This window comes from Melospiza georgiana, chromosome 7, assembly GCF_028018845.1.
Source record: "Melospiza georgiana isolate bMelGeo1 chromosome 7, bMelGeo1.pri, whole genome shotgun sequence".
Classification (NCBI taxonomy): domain Eukaryota; kingdom Metazoa; phylum Chordata; class Aves; order Passeriformes; family Passerellidae; genus Melospiza; species Melospiza georgiana.
Genome location: NC_080436.1, coordinates 18,163,570 through 18,182,190, shown reverse-complemented (window position 1 = coordinate 18,182,190; position 18,621 = coordinate 18,163,570). Strand labels below are relative to the sequence as shown.

The 18,621-nt window shown below is 41.9% G+C and overlaps 1 protein-coding gene across 1 annotated transcript in view; it reads right to left on the bottom strand.

Moving 5' to 3' along the window:
• Positions 1-18,621, bottom strand: part of TTN (titin) — a 235,893-nt gene that overhangs the window by 174,395 nt on the left and 42,877 nt on the right. The window contains exons 43-63 of the mRNA XM_058028137.1: positions 10,099-10,377; positions 8,449-9,012; positions 7,738-8,019; positions 7,356-7,634; positions 6,713-6,991; positions 6,338-6,616; positions 5,927-6,214; positions 5,529-5,807; positions 5,147-5,428; positions 4,761-5,039; positions 4,373-4,651; positions 4,001-4,279; positions 3,594-3,881; positions 3,216-3,494; positions 2,769-3,050; positions 2,369-2,647; positions 1,951-2,229; positions 1,578-1,856; positions 1,182-1,469; positions 730-1,008; positions 241-522 (exon numbers count right to left, since the gene is read on the bottom strand). Coding sequence (XP_057884120.1) covers positions 241-522; positions 730-1,008; positions 1,182-1,469; positions 1,578-1,856; positions 1,951-2,229; positions 2,369-2,647; positions 2,769-3,050; positions 3,216-3,494; positions 3,594-3,881; positions 4,001-4,279; positions 4,373-4,651; positions 4,761-5,039; positions 5,147-5,428; positions 5,529-5,807; positions 5,927-6,214; positions 6,338-6,616; positions 6,713-6,991; positions 7,356-7,634; positions 7,738-8,019; positions 8,449-9,012; positions 10,099-10,377 — 6,183 coding nt within the window. The remainder of the gene's footprint in view (positions 1-240; positions 523-729; positions 1,009-1,181; positions 1,470-1,577; positions 1,857-1,950; positions 2,230-2,368; positions 2,648-2,768; positions 3,051-3,215; positions 3,495-3,593; positions 3,882-4,000; positions 4,280-4,372; positions 4,652-4,760; positions 5,040-5,146; positions 5,429-5,528; positions 5,808-5,926; positions 6,215-6,337; positions 6,617-6,712; positions 6,992-7,355; positions 7,635-7,737; positions 8,020-8,448; positions 9,013-10,098; positions 10,378-18,621) is intronic.

Below are 18,621 nucleotides of genomic sequence, written 5' to 3'. Positions count from 1 at the left end.
GAAATTCCCACTACAAACTGTGTTGGATATTAAAATTGTAGAACTGGGGAAAAACTAGTTTAGTACTCATCTGCATTAAGAACATCATCTCTCTTGTTTAGACACTGGCAGAGAAGATGAGGGGGCATCAAGAACAGGGCAGTCCTGAAATTAATTAATCTCATGTTCCTGTGTATTTCTAAGGGATACAGCCACCAGGGGAAAAATAAGTTGCAGCTGGAAAACAAGAGGACGGCTAACCTTTCACTGTGACTTTGGTGCTACAGCTGGCCTTGCCGGCAGGGTTGTGAGCTTCGCAGATGTAGTCACCGCTCTCATCAGTGCTGAGATGATTCATTTCAAGCACCGCCACAGAGTCAATGAATGATGTCCGGAATTTTTCACTGGCAACTATTTCATGGTCGTTTCTGAACCACACTACTTTCATCTCTGGAGATCCACTTACTTTGCACTCAAGCCGGGCTGAATCACCCTGCTTGACTACTTTTGTTGCCTCTAGCTTCTTAGCAAACTTGGGGGGTTCTAAAAAACCAAAAAAAGTGGGGTCAGGAAGATCTGAAATAATACTGGAGAGAAAATGGTGGGAAAAGAGCCAAACAACGGTGGGTTGCAAACACAGGGTAGAGAATTCACTTGGCAGTGTGTCAAAGATCACCAAGGTGGGCTTGACAAAAAGAAAGGAGAAGAAGGAGACAAAAAGATAACAACACAACAAGAAAGAGTGCACACCTGTTACCAACAGTGTTGTAGTGCAAGAGTCACTGCCAACATCGTTTGAAACATGGCAAGTGTAGTGCCCACTCCTAGAAGAATCCACTGAATAGAGGGTTAAGAACCCAGTTGAACCTTCAATCCCAATGAAACAAGTTGGACCAGATACAAGTTCTAAGTCTTCTTTGAACCACTTTATTGTAAAGGGTGGTGTTCCTTTCAGTGTGGCCTTAAACTCCACTGTTGAATCTGGTATGGCTTGCTGGCTTTCAGGTTTTACTAAGAAGCTTGGTGGCTCTGCAGTTTTTAAGAAAAAGACACAGTTACATCAGAAATGTCTAAGAATGAAGAAAATCAGTGAGGCAAGCATGGGGACCGTTTCCAGTGTTAATATTAAGATGTATAAGAGTGTTAGTATAAGATTTTCCCAGCATTTATCATAGATAAGAAGTAGTAAAAGAGTTTCAAACCTTTCACAGTCAGGACAGCACTGCAAGAATCGTTTCCAGCAACATTAGAGACACTGCATGTGTAATTTGCACTGTCTGCCAGCTCTAGGTTAGCAATCTCGAGTGACATAGTGTTCTCATGGCACAGGCTTCTATATTTTGCACTGTCAGTTATTTCTTTTCCATCCTTAAACCATTTTGCAACAATTGGGAGTGACCCAGAGACTTTACACTCCATTTGGATAGAAGATCCCAGAATGGTATCCTTTTTGGTTAGCTTTTTGATAAATACAGGAGGAATTGATTGATCTGCCCAACACAAAAAAAAAAAATAGCAAAAACACACCAGTTAACTTCTTGCTTATCTTTCACGGAGACTATTTTTCATTTCCTCCTTGATGGATTGGCAATACAAACCTAGCACAGTCAGAACAGCTTCACAGGTGCTACTTCCGAAGTCATTTTCAACCTTAAAACTGTATGTGCCACTATCCTCCTTTGATACAGGTTCAATCCTGAAACTGGCCACATTGTTTTCAAAGCTCATTGTGTAGTATCTACTGGGCAGGAGCTGCTTGCCATCTTTGTACCATCTTATTCGGAGCTCTGGTGTCCCAGCCACAGTACACTCCAAAGTCACAGGGTCTTTTTCAGTGACTTTAAGTGATTTAGCCTTTTCTATGATCTGTGCAGGCTCTGAGGTATAAAGAGTATAAAAATTACAGTAGTTAGTTACATAGGTAGGGAACTGACTTTCCAAGTACTCATCAAGGTTACGATTTGTACACACCTTGTACAAAAAGCAAAGCAAAACACTTCTCCACGCCAGATTCATTCTTTGCCTGACAGGTGTATCTCCCTCTGTGGCTGAGGTCAACATTAGTAAGCTTCAGTGTGGCCACCCTGTTCTCGAAGGTAATGTGGTGATGCTCATCATCTTCTAGTATTTTCTCATCTTTTATCCATGACACAGATAGGGGTTGAGCACCTGCTACGACACACTGAAAGAATGCATCACCCTTCAAAACGCTAGTGACGTTCTCCAGCTTCTTGACGAAGGATGGTGGTTCTGTGGTGTGAGTTTTGTTTGTTGTTCAGAAGAGAGGTCATGGAAAGGGAAGAGGAAAAAGAGAGATCATATAAAGTAATCCCCCTTGCTACACTTTAGCTGAGGCATATAATTGAGGTGTGCTTCCTAGACGACTGACCTTTTAAGCTGAGTCTTGTGCTGCAAGAACAGCTCCCACCTTCATTGGATATAATACACTGATATTCACCAACATCCGAGATGTCACAGTTAGCCACAGTAAGAGTAAATACTGATTCTTTGGTGGAGATGGTGTATTTCTTGCTGCTGAACATCTCCTTATTGTTCTTCAGCCACTTCACCTCAAATGGAGGGGTACCAGACACCTCACACTCTAGTGTGGCCTCTGAGCCCTTCACTACCTCAGTGGGACGCAACTCCCGAACAAAGGTTGGAGGCTCTATAAAGAAGAATGAGGGGAAAGTAGATAATAACTTCAAATAGTTTTGAGGGGAGAAGAAGTATCTCCTACTTCCTCATCCCAGATATGTGACAGAGATGACAAGATGTTCAAAACCAACCTTTTACTTTCAGCTCGACGCTGCAGCTCTCGCTACCTGCATCATTGTGGGCTTCACAAACATAAATCCCACTATCTGCTACTCTGGCTTGAGTGACTCTCAAAGTGGCTAAACCATCTATGAAGGAGATGCCGTACTTAGCTTTGTCAGTCACTTCATTTCCATCCAGGTACCATGTAATGTGGATCTCTGGCGTGCCTACTACTTGGCACTCAAAAGTGGTGGACTGTCCTTCACGCAAAGCTACTACAGAAGTTGGCATCTGAATAAATCTGGGGGGCTCTAGAAGATGGACAGAGAAGTTCAGGCTTTATGATATGCAAGGTAGGAATAAAAACCCCCAAAATTAAAAAAAAAAAAAAAAAAGGCTAAAAGGTCTCCTCTCCCTCCCACCAAAACTGCACATAAAAATCAGAACCCAAAAAATTAGAAGATTGGGTTGCACACCTTTTACAAACAGAGTTGCTTTGCAGGTTGCAGTCCCCACGTCATTGCTTATCTGACAAGTGTAGTTCCCAGAATCAGATGTCCTAGCTGAGAAGAGCTCCAGAACACTAGAAGTGTCATCCTTCCAGACAGATCGACTGGCTCCAGATAGGAGCTCCTGGCTGTCTTTAAACCACTTTATCTGCAGAGGAGTAGACCCTTTCACCAGCGCTTTGAACTGAACCCTAGCATTGGGCACAACCTCTTGAGACTGGGGCTTTTCCACAAAATATGGTGGCTCTATCACATGCAAAAAGAAAGAAAGGGGATTACTCTGAGATGGGGAAATCCAAAACTATGCATGAGAGACCTAACAGAAGACAAAGAAGGAACTCAAACCTTTTACTGTTAAAAACCCGCTGCATTGGCTGCTTCCTGCTTTATTTGTTGCTTCACAAGTGTAAGAGCCACTGTCTGTGCCTTCCAGTTTATTTATTTCCAGAAACGCAGTATTATCATGGAAAGAGTATTTGTGCTTTTCACTTGCTGTTATTTCTTGACCATCCTTATACCACTGAATACTTATAGGATGCGAACCAGACACTATGCACTCCAGGTGGACAAAAGACCCCTTAATGCTGTCCATTTTCTTGAGTTTTTTGGTGAATTTAGGTGGTATAATGAGATCTATCCAAGACAGAGTAAAAAGACAAAACATAAAAATTCAACAGTGATTGTGGCACATGTCAGCTGAGGACAGAAGATTTGGTATCTAAAAGTAATTATAAGAAAAAGCCCATACACACCTAGGACATTAATGCTGGCAGAACAGCTACTGCTCCCAACATCATTTTGAACCTCAAAAATGTATTCTCCGCTATCTTTCTTATCTGCATAAAGCACCTTTAAGACTGAGACGGTATCTGTAACACTGATCTTATATTTTGGGCCCAACGTCAGTTCCTTGCCATCTTTGAACCATTTGGCTGTAATAGGTTTTGTTCCTGAAAATTTACACTGCAAGGTTGCTGGGTCTCCCTCAGTCACATCTATTGACACAGCCTTGTCCACAATTGTAGCAGGTTCTGTTGTAAACAAGGAGATAGAGTGTTAAGCATGTCTGTAAAAATCACAAGGGAACTGTCCCAGATCATTGCAAGCCTTAGGTTAAGACCAACCTTTGACAGTCAGCAGAGCAGAACACCTCTGAATTCCTGCCTCGTTTTTAGCCTGACAGAAATATTTCCCATCATGTTTCAGCTCAATAGATCTCACCATAAGAGTGGCAACATTGTTCACAAAGGTCATTTTGATATTGTTGTCTTCAATCACTTCATCATTGTCTTTCAACCACGACACAGTGATGGGCAAGGAACCTTTAATAGCAGCCTGAAACACAACTGTTCCCCCTCGAAGGGAGCTAATGTTTTCTATCTTCTTCAAAAATTGTGGAGGCTCTGGCAGGAAGAAAGTGGTTATATAAGCTTGGTGTGTAACAAACAGTGTGGCATGGAAAACCACACTGGGATAAGAGCATGCTACTGGTGTTCTGCACCTTGCACTAACCTTTCAGCGTGACCTCTGAACGGCAGAGGCAGCTCCCAACATCATTTGTTACTCTGCAGTGATACTCCCCAACATCAGAAGCATCAAACCTGAAAACGTGGAGGCTAATCAAAGATTTCTCAATGCTTATTCTGTGCTTCTTACTGCTCCGCACGGGTTTATCATCTTTCACCCAGAACACTTCAAAGGGAGGCGTGCCAAGCACCTCACACTCCAAAACCACATCAGAATCCTTCAAGACTTCCATGGATTGAAACTCCTTGCTAAAATAAGGTGACTCTACAGTGTGAAAAAGAAAGTGCAATTTGCATTAATCATACTTTTGAAGCCGGTACCACTGTACTGAGTCTAAAGATACAGACTGTGTGGCTGGATGTCACACACACCTTTGACTGTAACAACGCTACTGCAGATATCTTTTCCAGCGTCATTTTTCGCTTCGCAAATGTATTCCCCGCTGTCTTCAGTATCAACCTCTGAAACACGGAGTATTGCCAAAGATTTTGTAAAAGAAATCCTGTATTTGTCACTCTCTTTTAGCTCTCTATCATCCTTAAACCATGTGATTTTAATCTCAGGAGTACCAGTGACTTCACAGGTCAGTTCAGCATATCCACCTTTCTTTATGAGATGAGTCGGCTCTAGCTTCTCCTTGAAGGCAGCAGGTTCTGTGGATTTAAGAAGAGTGTTCAGGAGAAAGAACACAGGAAAGAGTGCTGCTGTGTTAATCCAGCAGCTAGAATTTTAAATAAGAGCAAGAACGCAAACCTTTCACAAATAAGTTTGCACTGCATGATACTGAACCAGCTACATTGGAGACTTTGCAGGTGTATTTTCCAGAGTCAGTTGGTTTGACTGCATAAAGCTCCAAGTAACTTGCTAATGCTTCTGTCATAATGTAGCAGGATCCTCCTGTCACCAGCTCAGTATCACCTTTAAACCATTTCACTGTCAGTGGTGTTGTGCCTTTAAACATTCCTTTGAAATGTACAGTTGATGCAGGCAATACATCTTGAGACTCTGGTTCTACAGTGAAGCTGGGTGGCTCTGGATTGCGTTGAAAGGAAAAAAAATGCAATGAGTAAGAGAGGGCTTGTATTTTGGGAAAGAAAAGTATTATCACAAGATAAGCAAGATTCCAAGAAAAGTGAAACAAATTGCCAAACCTTTTATAAACAAAGTGCTACTGCTGTCTTTGCTACCAGCAGAGTTGGTGGCTCTGCAAATGTAGACCCCAGCATCATTTGCATCTAGGTGTTTTATTTCCAAAGATGCTGAGCCTTCTGCAAAGTGTACTGTATACTTGGCACTTGAAGTGATCTCAGTATCTTGCTTAAACCATGAGACAGTCATTGGAAGAGAGCCTGAAATTTTGCAGTCTAGGCGGCATGAGGTGCTAATGATGCTGTCAATATTCTTCAGTGGTTTAGTAAAGAAGGGAGGGAGAGTGCGATCTGTTGAGAGTGAAAAAAATGACAGAAAGGAACACATGAGAAAAATAGGAGTGCTGTTCTGCTTCTGGCTCTGTTAGGCACAGAGCAGAGCAACAGGGCTCTCTGCAAAGAGGCAGTACCAACCTAGCACAGTGAAGCTGGTAGTACAAGAGCTGATGCCCACATCATTGGATATCTCAAAGGTGTATTCACCACTGTCCTGCATTTCAGCGGCATAAAACTTGAGCTGAGCAATGTTATTTTTGAAGCTGATCCTGTATTTTTTGCTGGCAGGGAGTGGCTTTCCATCTTTGAACCATTTGGTTTTCAGCTCTGGAGTGCCTGTGACAGTGTACTCCAAAATAGCTGGTTCCCCTGCTGTAACCTGGATCATTTCAGCTTTTTCAATTATTTTGGCAGGTTCTACAACAGAATTAAACATCTAGTGTTAAGGACAAAAGAAAATTTCTTCTTCTCTCAGGTGGGAGACTGCAGGGATCACAGCACTTTTCCACTGACCTTTCACTGCTAGTTCACCAAAGCAGGACTGACTTCCTGCATCATTCTCAGCCACGCAGGTGTATTTGCCACCAGAGCTCAGCTGGACTCCGGTAATTTGCAGTGTTGCTAGACCGTGATCAAATGTCACTCTCACATTGTTATCATCTTTAATAATGTCTTTGCCCTTCATCCATGTCACAGAAATAGGCTCTGACCCTTTCACCACGGCCTGTAATGTAACACTATCTCCAGCCAGAGCTGTCACATTTTCGATTTTCTTAACAAAAGATGGTGGTTCTAGTTCAAAGAAGACACAAGAGAAAAATACTCATCTACTGTTACATCATCACATAAAATATGCTACTTAAAGACAGTTTTGTAAGACAGTATGTGCAGTACATGTTGCAATTCAGCCAAAGAGCGGGCAAGTTGGAGAAGTGCTTTCTCCAGCTGGGAGCTAATGGCCCATTAATTAATGTTCTTCAAATTCACAGGTTTGACGCCAGATAAGACTCAAGATACACACAGAATTTTAAGAGAAGAAGATATTCTTTGTCCCCGGTCTCCCCAGCCTCCCACAATTCCAAAGAAAAGACATTTTATGAAATAAGAGGTTTTTGCCATTCCCTTCAGTAAATGGAGTTTTCTCTCTCCCACTGACCTTTCAAGATGCATGTGGCACTGCACATGCACTTCCCGACTTCATTAGCTATCACACACTCGTATTCACCGACATCTGCACTATTAAATGAGGACACCTCCAAAGAAATAACAGCCTTCTGAGAGGTCAACCTGTATTTTTTACTACTGCGAATCTGCTTCTTGTCTTTGTACCAGCTAATCTCAAAGGGTCCAGTGCCAGCAACCTCGCACTGAAGAACGGGGTTGGTGCCCTTCACTAGCTCTGCAGGTTCAAGTGTTCGGATGAAAGATGGAGGCTCTATAAAAGCAGTAAGAAAGAATTAGTCAACCATGTAAAAAAAAAAAAAAAGTAAGGAAGGTTTTTCTCAAGAATGTGACTGGCAGCAACAAGAAGGACAGACCTTTGACAACCACTTCGGTGGTGCAACTGTCACTTCCAACCTCGTTGACAGCTTCACATGAGTAGGTCCCAGTGTCATCAACTTTCATTTCCAAAATATCTAACACGGCCACAGAATTGACAAAGGACATCTTGTGTGTGTTACTTTCATGGATTTCCTTATTGTTTTTGAACCAAGTAACCTGGATTTCAGGAGACCCTTTGATTTTGCATTGAAGGCGTGCAGAGTCACCTGGGGTCAGTAAATAAGATGGATCGACCTTCTTCACAAAGGATGGTGGTTCTGGAAATGGGAAGAGAGGGGAAGAGATGGTAAAAAGGGGAAGGGGAAGAGGAAAGGGGGAAAAGGAGAGAAAGCTCAAATTCAAAGTTTTGAAAGATTGCTTCCCAGAGCAAGAACAAAATACAGCTTCACAAGAGATCAGCGTAATCTTTGCTGAGCTGCAGCTTCTGTGGCTTTGCTTTCCCTCTTCATCCATCTCTATCCTGCAGGCAGGAGCAAATCTTGATTTTCTCTGGTGAAAGAAATATTGAAGTAACACATGGTGCACTGTAAGGCAGCAGGGGAAAAGACTTCACAGGGAATGGATCAGGTGGCAGGTCTGAGAAGAATTCACAGTGTAATTTCAGCCCAAAGAAGTCTTTTGCCTGTGAAAGAAGAAATGGGGAACCCAAGAACATGAAACGTAAAGGGGGCATAGAACTATCTTACCTCTGACTGTGACGCTGGCAGAAGAGGAGCTGCTTCCTGCCTCATTTGAAGCAGTACACACATAGTGGCCTGAGTCCTTGACCTTAGCCAGAGGAATCTCAAGTGAGGCTATTTTGTCTTCAAAGTAAATCTTATAATCTTTGCCTGGAGGGATTTTGTTTCCATCCTTTGTCCACCCTACAGTTACTTTCCTGTCTTCATCTACCTGACATTCAAGGCGTATTTTTTTATTAACTGCTGACTGTACTGATTGCAAATCTTTAATGAAGTGGGGCTTGTCTATAATGACCATTTCAGTCTGGCAAATATCAGCCCCAAACTTGTTGGAAGCTTTGCAAGTATAAACCCCTCTGTCACTAGCAGTAAGAAGGGAAATTTCTAAAACATGTTTATTTTCCACTTTGGAGATCTTATGGTGGTCCGAAGGTGAAATAGTTGTTCCATCTTTCTGCCAGGTGATGTCGATGACTGGAGTGCCCGAAACAGTACACAGGAACTTGGCACTTTTGCCAACAAAAGTAGTAATAGGTTCAGGTCTGGTAAGAAACGTTGGTGGAAATGCCTCTGCAAAACAAAGGGGTTCAATGTTATCGAGAGGTGAGGAGTAGAGCCACATTTGCCAGAGACCGAGAGCAAGAGAGGCTACCTTGTGACTGAACACTGTTAAGCTAAAGAAAACAGCAGCGAAGGAGATAAGAGGTGTTAAAGATGATAAATTTTGGCTTTTGGTTTTGTACTTCTTCAATCTATATATTGCTCCAGAGCTTAAAGGCATTTTGAATCTCTGGAGCAATGTACGAATTAAAGGAAAATAAACAAAGTCTCCCTCATGACTGACATGTCTCCCTCATGAAAATAAACATGTCAGTCTCCCTCAAGACTGACATGTTTGCTCACTGTTCTCTCAAGATGGGCAAGTTTGTATGCATTTCACTGTTCATGCACCTTTTTCTAGTCCCTAGCACCTAGCACTTAGCAAAGACCACATAAGAACTCCTCCCAGAAAGAGAAAAGTCAGAGTAAAAGAGTCATCATAAAAGAAACCCCCAAAAGATAATGGCTATAATGGTTTTTTGTTTCTTTCTTTCTTTAAAGAAAAAACCCCACTGTATAGGTCTCAATAGACAAAAAAAATTTGCAAACTGAAACCCTTTAAACCTCCTTTTATTTAAGAAGATCTATTTCCCCAGTCACAGAGCTCCCCTTTGGCGACGGCACAAAGATGTTCAGGTATGCAGACCTGCATAACCCGCGTCGCAAGTACAGCTGCAGGATAAATTTAGGGTGCTAGGATAATCACACAGTGACTATTACACCAAGAAATCAGATTTAAAAGTGTTTCTTGTGAAATAAACCTTCAAGAATGAATTCACAAAGCAATCCCATGCCCATGCTCTTTCTTCCTGCTCTCTTTCCCCCTACCTTCTTTCCCTCTGAAGCTTTCTCACACTGATTGCCTTCATAGAGAAAGCCCCTAAAAGCAGCATTCTCAAAAGTTATTCCTTTTCTATGCTGGTCCCTGCCAAAATTATGTATTCTGATGGCAACCAAGAGTCCTACCATAAACATATGCAAGTATAGTAGTGAAAGCATTACAATACACCATGGTATTTTGGGGAAAAAGAGAAGAGTTTGAAGGTCTGTACTTACCAGTTACTGTTAAAACAGCTGTAGAGCTTACACTGCCATGCTGGTTTGAAGCCTTACAGCTATATTCCCCACAGTCAACAACTTGAGGCCTTGGGATCTCCAGCGTGGAGAGGTAGTTGGAGGTGCGAATGGAGTATTTGTCCCCATCATAAATCTCTCGTCCGGCTTTGTACCACTGGAACTTGACATTGGGAGCCATCTCCACCTCACAGGTAAACTTGGCCACATGATTCACAGCCACTTCCAAGGGTTCAAGCCTTCTCCTCAGGATTGGTGCAACTGAAATTAGAAGCAGAGAGTAACTCAAAACCCTGCCTGCTGCCATTCTGAAATTAAGTGATTGACTGACTGTAAAAAAAAAACCAAAAAGGTGAAATACTTGCAATTCACATAAAGTGACTGTAAAAGAAAAAATATCTGTAAGAAATGAAAGCAGTACTAGACTCAGTGGACAGACAGTCTTACAGTGCATAATGACATCAGGAAACAGTGGTGATACTGGAAAAACAAAGTGAAACAGCAATGCACAATAGCAATAGGATATAAATATATAGTAATCTATTCTGGACTTGTTAGAAACTATGGTGTGAACGAGAAGTGCAATGACTCTAAGGAGTGAGAGAGGGTGCAGCAGTGAGAAAAATGGGAAGAGCAGGTCCACTTCTCAGGCATTAATAGGAGAAATGGTTGGGATTGAGATACAGCTTTGTCCTGAACATGCTAGTGTAATGAAACAAAAAAGTTCCTGACCAAAGATGGGGGTAATGCAAGTGAGAGGCCTTGCAATGTGGTAAAAGGAGACTATCAATCCAGAGAGAAAGAGGGTCCTCTGATTAGGGGCATGATGGTATTAATATTGTATCTCTGTACAAAGATATGCATAGTAGGGGAGGTTCATTAGTAGAGCAGTGCATTAAAAAGATTATTTTATCCCCATAATCCAACCTCTTTTAACAACTGTGAGTTTTGCTGCTGTTGCCCTTTTTCCACCTTGATTCAGCGCCTCACAGGTGTACTCTCCTTGGTGAATCTCCCCGCACACTTTGCTTATTACTAGTGTGTATGTGTACTGATCTTGCAAACACTTGAATTTGTTGCCTGAAGAGACCAGTTTACCCTCAAAGTACCAATTCACCTCTCTGACATTTGATATGACAGACACCAGCCTGACACTCTCCTCTTCCTCCACAACAGTGTCAACCAGTTTGATGTGTATGATGGGATAACCTTCTTTGCCCAACATATCCTCTTGCTTTCCAGCTCTAGTTTCTAGACCCTCTCTGCCCTCTTCCTCACATTTTTCTTCCCTTTTCTCTTTTCTTTTCAGTATGTCTGTGGGTGCCTCTGTAAGAAAATCTGCAGAGGCTACATCAGCGCCCACATCCTTAATTAGACCATGCTCAGCCTTGATTACTTGTGCAGACAAAAGGTGTTCCAGTTGTATTTCTGCCTCCATAGTCCTCTCAGCCTGCTGGGGCTCCAGCTCAAAGATTTCCTCATAGGATTTTCCTGATAGAAGTGGACTGGCAGAGAATGGCAATGCTTTGGATTTTTCACCAGTCAGGGAACATTTATCTTCACAAAGAAAGGAATAGAAAACTTCCTTTAAGACCGTTTTCTGGTCAGCTGTCTGAATGTTCACTTCTTCCAAGGAGACTTGGATTTCTACAGGACTGCATCCTCCTGTGGTCACAACATATGTGCACAAGGTATGTGTATTCGCCTTGGTGATGTTTATTGCCTGTACTTTAACATCTTCCTTATCAGCCAACCATTCTGAAAACAAGACGTTTTCCCCACTTACCACTGTAGCTTTCAGTGCATTTCTAATTTGAGACTTTATGCCTAAGTTGCAGCTCTTGGGAACCAGAGCAGTGAGTTCACTGTCTTTGTTGAGGACTTGGCTTGGCTGGAGCTCACAAGGGTACATGGTTTCGTGGGATTGTCCTTCTGTCCTCTGCCACTGCTTAAGTGGCTTGGAAAGATCAACATGTTCTTCCTCCATGGACTGGTTTTCTTCCAGCAGCAAGGGAATTCTCACAGCCTGTCCCTCATATATTCTTGAAGCAAAATCTTCCTTTGCTGTTTCCAGGAAAGAAGTGTTCTCCAGGGGGACAGCTTGGCCCCCAGTGAAAGCCAATTCAGAGAGAAATCTTGGTTCAGCCTTCAGCTCACCTTGTGCTATCTGAAAGCCCTCAAGGATCTGGATTTGGTCACCATCCATGACATGGCTCTCAGTGGTGCTTGACACCTGTAGAAGGGTTTGGGAAGCCTCTGTCTTCAAAACAGCCAGTTGCTCTGCTGCCTTGGAGATGATTTCCTCTTTGGGCATGAGTATCTGTGCAGCTACAGTCCCAAGGCAGCCTGGCAGCTGTGTCTCCATCACTGCTGCAGGAACCACACCCTGGGAGCCAGCAGGGAGGGTTTCCAGGGGCTGTGCCAGAAGCCCGCTGCTCTCTTGTATTGAGGCCGCCTGGGTGAGCATCTCTTCAACACTCTGCACTGCCAGACACGTTGGTGGCAGGCCAGGCAAGATGTCCTCCCTGGGCAGCACGTACACTGCCTGGCTCATCTGGAGCTGAAGGAGGGTTGAAGGCTCCCTCATAGGCTCAAGTCTGAATGCTTCTTCCACTGCAGGAAGCTCTCCAGCCTCCTCGTAGAAAAGAGGGCTTTGTTCCTCTGCCACCGCAGAGTGCTGCAAGGCCGGGCTCTGGCTGCATACAGCGTGCTCCTGGCGCAGCACCAGGAGCTCAGCAGAGCATGTGGCCTCACCCAGGGCACTCACAGCCCTGCACGTGTAGAGCCCAGAGTCCTCCTCCACGCAGTGCCACACTGTCAGAGAGCCCGAGCCGTCAGGGCGCTGAGCGATGGAGCGACGGGCGTCAGAGAGGAGCCGCTTGCTCCCCTTGGACCACAGCATGTCGGGGCACGGCCTGCCCTCCACAGTGTACTCAAAGACTGCCGTGGAGCCCGGGGCACACAGCACACTGCCTGGCTGCCTGGCAAAGCAGGGAGAGCCCCGCTGCCTCTGGCGCACGTGGAGCTGGGCGCTGCAGCTGGTCTCGCCCTGAGCATTGCTGGCCATGCACCGATACTCACCCTCATCCTGCACTCCTGCTCGTGGGAGGATGAGGCTGTGGTCACTGCCAGCAAATTCTAACTTACAGTCCACGCATGGGGTTAGCTTCCCACCGTTGAAAAACCACTGGATTTTGGGTGTGGGCCTGCCAGTAACAGAAAGAGAGAGCCTAGCTACATCTCCCTGCCAGACTTCAACATCTGAGATCTGTTTGAGGAAAACAGGGGCTTTGCCCTCTTCCTCAATTTTCATCTTTGCTTTGCTGGAATAAACTGGTTTTCCAGGCTCAAATTCAAGTGTTTTCTCTCTATCAGGCAACTGAAGGCCGCTGCTGTAGCCTTCACTTCTTCCTTTCTCAGAAGAGGCAATAAGAGACCTAGTGATGTCTGTATGGAAAAAAATTGTTTAGTTTTACTAGAATATTTATGAGAACACTCATATACAGCAATACACAGTGTTAGGCCATCTATTTTTCTAGAGCTGGAAGCTTTCTCAATACTATACAGCAGCTAGCAATGAACAGGAGGTCTGTGCTCTCTCCTTGCTGCCATGCCTGCCAAAATGAGTAAGACATGCTGTGTTGTCAGGTTGCTTAAGAATTTCCTATCTTGATCAGGATGGGTGTGTCTTTAAACCTGACATCACAGTATGGGTTAGGCATATCCCTGCAGGGTGCACTGTGCAAGGAACAATCAAGCAACATTGATGCATTTCACAGATATAATTAAAGTGGCATGTCTCATACATATTTGTATGTACACCTATGCAAACAATACAGCAGAACAGTGCTAAGACACCGATATAATTCAAAACACCAACAAAACAACCAGAATGCCACAATTAGGATTGAATCCCACCCCCCGCCACCAAACCAACCAACAAACCCACAATCTTTTCAGAACACTAAACCTTTCTTTTGATGCATAGTTCATCTCTTTAAACTCTATCTTTTGTCTAGCATACCAAAAGATTACTTCTACCTTAACAGCTTTGTCCTGGTTTTGTCATTATCATTATTACAAACATCACAAGTTTAAACCTTTGATTTAATATAATTGATTTAAATCTCTGCTTTTGAACTCCTCTCTGTCAAGATGTGGCATATTAAAACTCGCACAATGTCAGAGAAGAGAACAGACTTTTAAGATTTTTTGTTTTCTTGCCTTTTTGAATTTATAGATCTATGCATTAGATAACTTGTTCCAACAGCAGTTTAAAATGAGAGGAAACAGAGGCAAGAACATCTCTGCAGATGTTTGACAATAGAAACATCAGTGAAATATGGAATTTCCAGGAATGGAAAAATTCATGAAAAGCATGATGCAAGGAAAACTTTTGGAAATCAAATACAGTTGTCCTCACTGAGTAAAGTTTCCTCAGTAAAGGCCTAGAGTATTTGACAGATATAAGTTTAAAAAAAAGAATAAACATGTGAGCAGATTAATGTCTCTAGGCACTGTAATTTCTCTAGGCACTGTAATTGAGAAGCTTCTCAATTACAGTGTCTTCAATTTTAAAACTTATTGAGAGATAAGAATTTTTGCTGCACTCCAGCAACAAACATAAAAATTAACAAACTTTGTCACCCAATTCTTTCTCATTTGTTTTAGTAATTATTAGTCTTGCCACAAATGCCATAATATAAATGACATAGCACAGTGATTACAGTGACATAGCATGCAATGATTAACTGCAGAGAAGAAATGCTTAAGTAAAAAAAAATTATAGCAGTCCTTCAGCATTACTTACCAACCTTGTTAAAACAGTAATAAATTGTGCAAATAAATTCGAGAATGGGTGGCAGAATTGGGCCAATAAAATAAAAAAATTAAATATATAAAAATTGCAGAGTGAAACCCATGTTAGCACAGGAGAATGCTTTATACATAGGAGTGTGGCAAAAATTAATGCACTTCTGTGTGTTCCTGGATATTTATGAGAGGAGAACTATACAGATACTTCTTCATATTTTAGATATGTTTGCAAAATGAATAAAGTACAAGAAGCAATGGAGTTAAATAATTTCATATTTATTTCACAAATTAACCATACATGTTAACATTCAATATACATTGATGACAAATAAACATATTTAATTTTTTTAAGATACTTGTTTTGTAGAAATGAAGATAACATTAAATCTGAAAATAAAATGGTGAGCTTTTTGATTCCTATGAAAACCACAAAATTTTGAAAAGAGATAGTCAAGCTATATCAGTTGTCCCATTCTAAGTTCATTCAAATCTAGGATTACTCCAGATTTAATAGTTGTAGCTTAGGTGAACCAGGTGCTCCTGGCTAATGTACAAAACTTAAACCAAGACTTATACATTTACATAAACCACAAACACCACTACGTGGGTAGAGATAAAGATGCTTGGCCATATATTTCAGATGTGAATATGACTTGGACCTGTGTGGCTTATGGCTCAAAAAACAAGTTATGGGTCTCTTTCTTCTAAAAATATTCAGATTTACATGCAAAATAAACACACCTCAGAATTGCGCAGGACCTAATCAAAGGGCCTCTGACCTCTTTGACTTTGGAACTTAAACACCCCTGACATCCCAGCTGACATAGAACATCAGACAATTCATGCCAACCTCCCTAAGGACCTCTGCTGTCTAATCAACCAGTTAGTGCTACACATCAACACAAGGAATGGATCAAGGACACATCATGGAGTAATTCATTCCCAGCACAACACTGGGCCAGACAGGCATACTTCTCTTTCCTACCACCATGTCAGAAAGCACAATTAACTCTGCCTTTAAACATACAAATCTTAAATATTAATTGAGGAGTCATGACTGAGAAGACACTGAAGTGACACATTTGCATTAGCCTCAACACTTCAGTCATTTTGCCCGGGTACTGGGTTATTAGTACTTGCCACTCCTGATTTTAAAATTTTAGGCAACATGACTGGGCAAGGTGAATATTTTGAACAAAAATTAGTATCCCAGGTGAGTGATGGGATAGTCTTAGAAGATAACAAATTTTTTGAGATATGGTAGTCTCACCGTGAGGACACATCAAATTCAGGAATAAGAAATGGTATGAACATTACTGAAAATACTATAGGAGTAGTTTTAATGCTTAAAGTCACTCCACTTAAAGTTGTTTGCAACTGACAGCAATTTGTAAATAACTGGAAGAATCTAATTAACAGGTAAACAAAGTAAAACAAATTTTTGCTTAGGGATCTTGAACTCAAGATCTCATCTTGACATATAGGTGACTGGAAAGCTGGTATGTGCGTTAGAAAGTAATTTAGTTTCTGAGGAATGTTAATTAATAACTTTCCTCCATTTAACAGATTTTCTTAATCAATTTATCATTGTTTGTGTAAGATAGATTTAATTCTGATTCAATTATGTCAGCTACTGCTGCTTCCTCCTAAATATTAGCATTACTTTAAATATAAAAATATACATTCACATTGAGAACATTAATGCAAAAATCTCCCGTGCTGAGAAAATGCCACACATAACAACTGAATATATTCCCCTTATTTCTGGTCATCTCGTTACAGAGCACACTTAACTGTTCTTAATAATAAAAAAAAGGCGAGAAAGAAAAAAGGAATATGTAGAGATCCAGTTCTAATGTGAGGAGAATATTGCATAAAAATATCTTACTTTTTTACTACTATGGATTTTTTTACTAATGACACTGGAATACAGGGACAACCAAAATTATTTTAATGAATTTACAGTAATATAATTGATTTGTTATTATTACGCTCCCTTTGTCCTTTCCCTTTAACTTCTAAAAATACAGTACAAAATATGCTTTCATGTTTATTACTTGGTAATAGAGAAGAAAATCCTGTTCAGTCTCTACAAGTGCAAAATTTTAATTTTTCTTCCCATTTCTCTGCTTTTCTTTGCAACAGCATAATTTCATTGACTTTAAAACGGCATTTAATTCCATGAAAGAGGCCCATAGATGTAAGAATTTTGCAGTGATAGAAACCATAAACAGGATTTGAATCATGTTCTGACACAACATTGTGAGAAGGGGAAGTAACAATTTTAAGGAGTTCTTTAACAGAACTATACCCAAACTAAACAGCAAGCATAAGTTAGTGTTCCATACCTTTAGGTCACAAGAAAAAGGTGGTGTCTACATTTTCAGGTGATTTCTGGCCTACATAAAACAGTAGTGATTGCACTGTTACAGACACATAGGTATATATACATTATACAAAAAAATTAGTCCTACGCAAATGAGTGTCAATTAAAATATCTTTACAAGAATGAGCAAGGAGCATAGAAGGAGTCCGAAATATCCCTCAGTGCAGAAAGTGTGCACAAAAATCTATGCATGGATTAAATCTCACTTAAATTCCCCAAAGAAGGCAAACATAAGTGAAATACAAATATGCCCACAGAGTGGTTTTCATCCTTAGAGAGATGAAAACAATGCCCCTAAAATGAGTGCTGCATTTTTAGCTGCAGTGAAGAACATCATAAAAACACTTAGTATTTCAAGACAGACTCTGAAATAAATGATGGAAATTTAGTATAATGTTAACACAGCACAAGTCTCAGCAGTTCCTGCCCTGTTAGTAGCTACGCATTTGTACTGCCCACTGTCACTTTGCACCAGGTTTTCAATGGTAAGACTGTGCAAGCCGTTCTGCTCTTCCTGTGCACAGTACCTATCCCCTTCCAACAACACCCCATCCTTGTACCAGCGGACACTGGGACAGGGGGAACCAGTCACAAGACACTGGAAGCTCACTGAGGCACCTACAAATGTACTGTAGTCAGAAATCAGCCTCACAAATCTGGGAGGAGCTTCTGTGACCTGGAACTCAAAGCTGCAGCTCTCTGAGTCCTCTGCCCTAAACTCAACCCGTTCCTCTTCAGATGGCTCTGCAAACACATCAAAATTAATGTTGACATGCTTCTCCCCTTCCACTTCCTGCTCTTGTTGAGTCACTGCAAGCAGTTGAATCGCTTTTTCTGAGCCATCTTTGTGCGGCTCAAACTCAAATTCCAGCTCTATTTCTGACTGGTCACCTGGGCTCACAGTTGTACTCAAAAGCAAGTCACACTTCTGAGACCTGTGTGGTTCACAGCCTCTGACTGTCCCACTGCTCTCTGCATTTGCTTCCTGCTGAGCCATGATCACAAGGGAGCCTTTGCAAGTTGCTTCTCCCAGCCTATTAGTTGCCTGACAGCGATACAAGCCACTATCAGAAGGTCCTACATTTTTGACCTTCAGACTGTGAAGTCCCTCCTTCTGACTCACAACATACTTCCCTGTGCCAGGTGTCGCACATGCGTCACCTCTGAACCACTGAACTACTGGGACAGGAGTACCTGTTACAACACACTCAAAAACTGCATCCAAGCCTTCTGTCACCTTGATATCTGTAATGGGCACAGCAAAGCGTGGAGGCATTTCAGTTACTTGGAAATCAATTTTTACA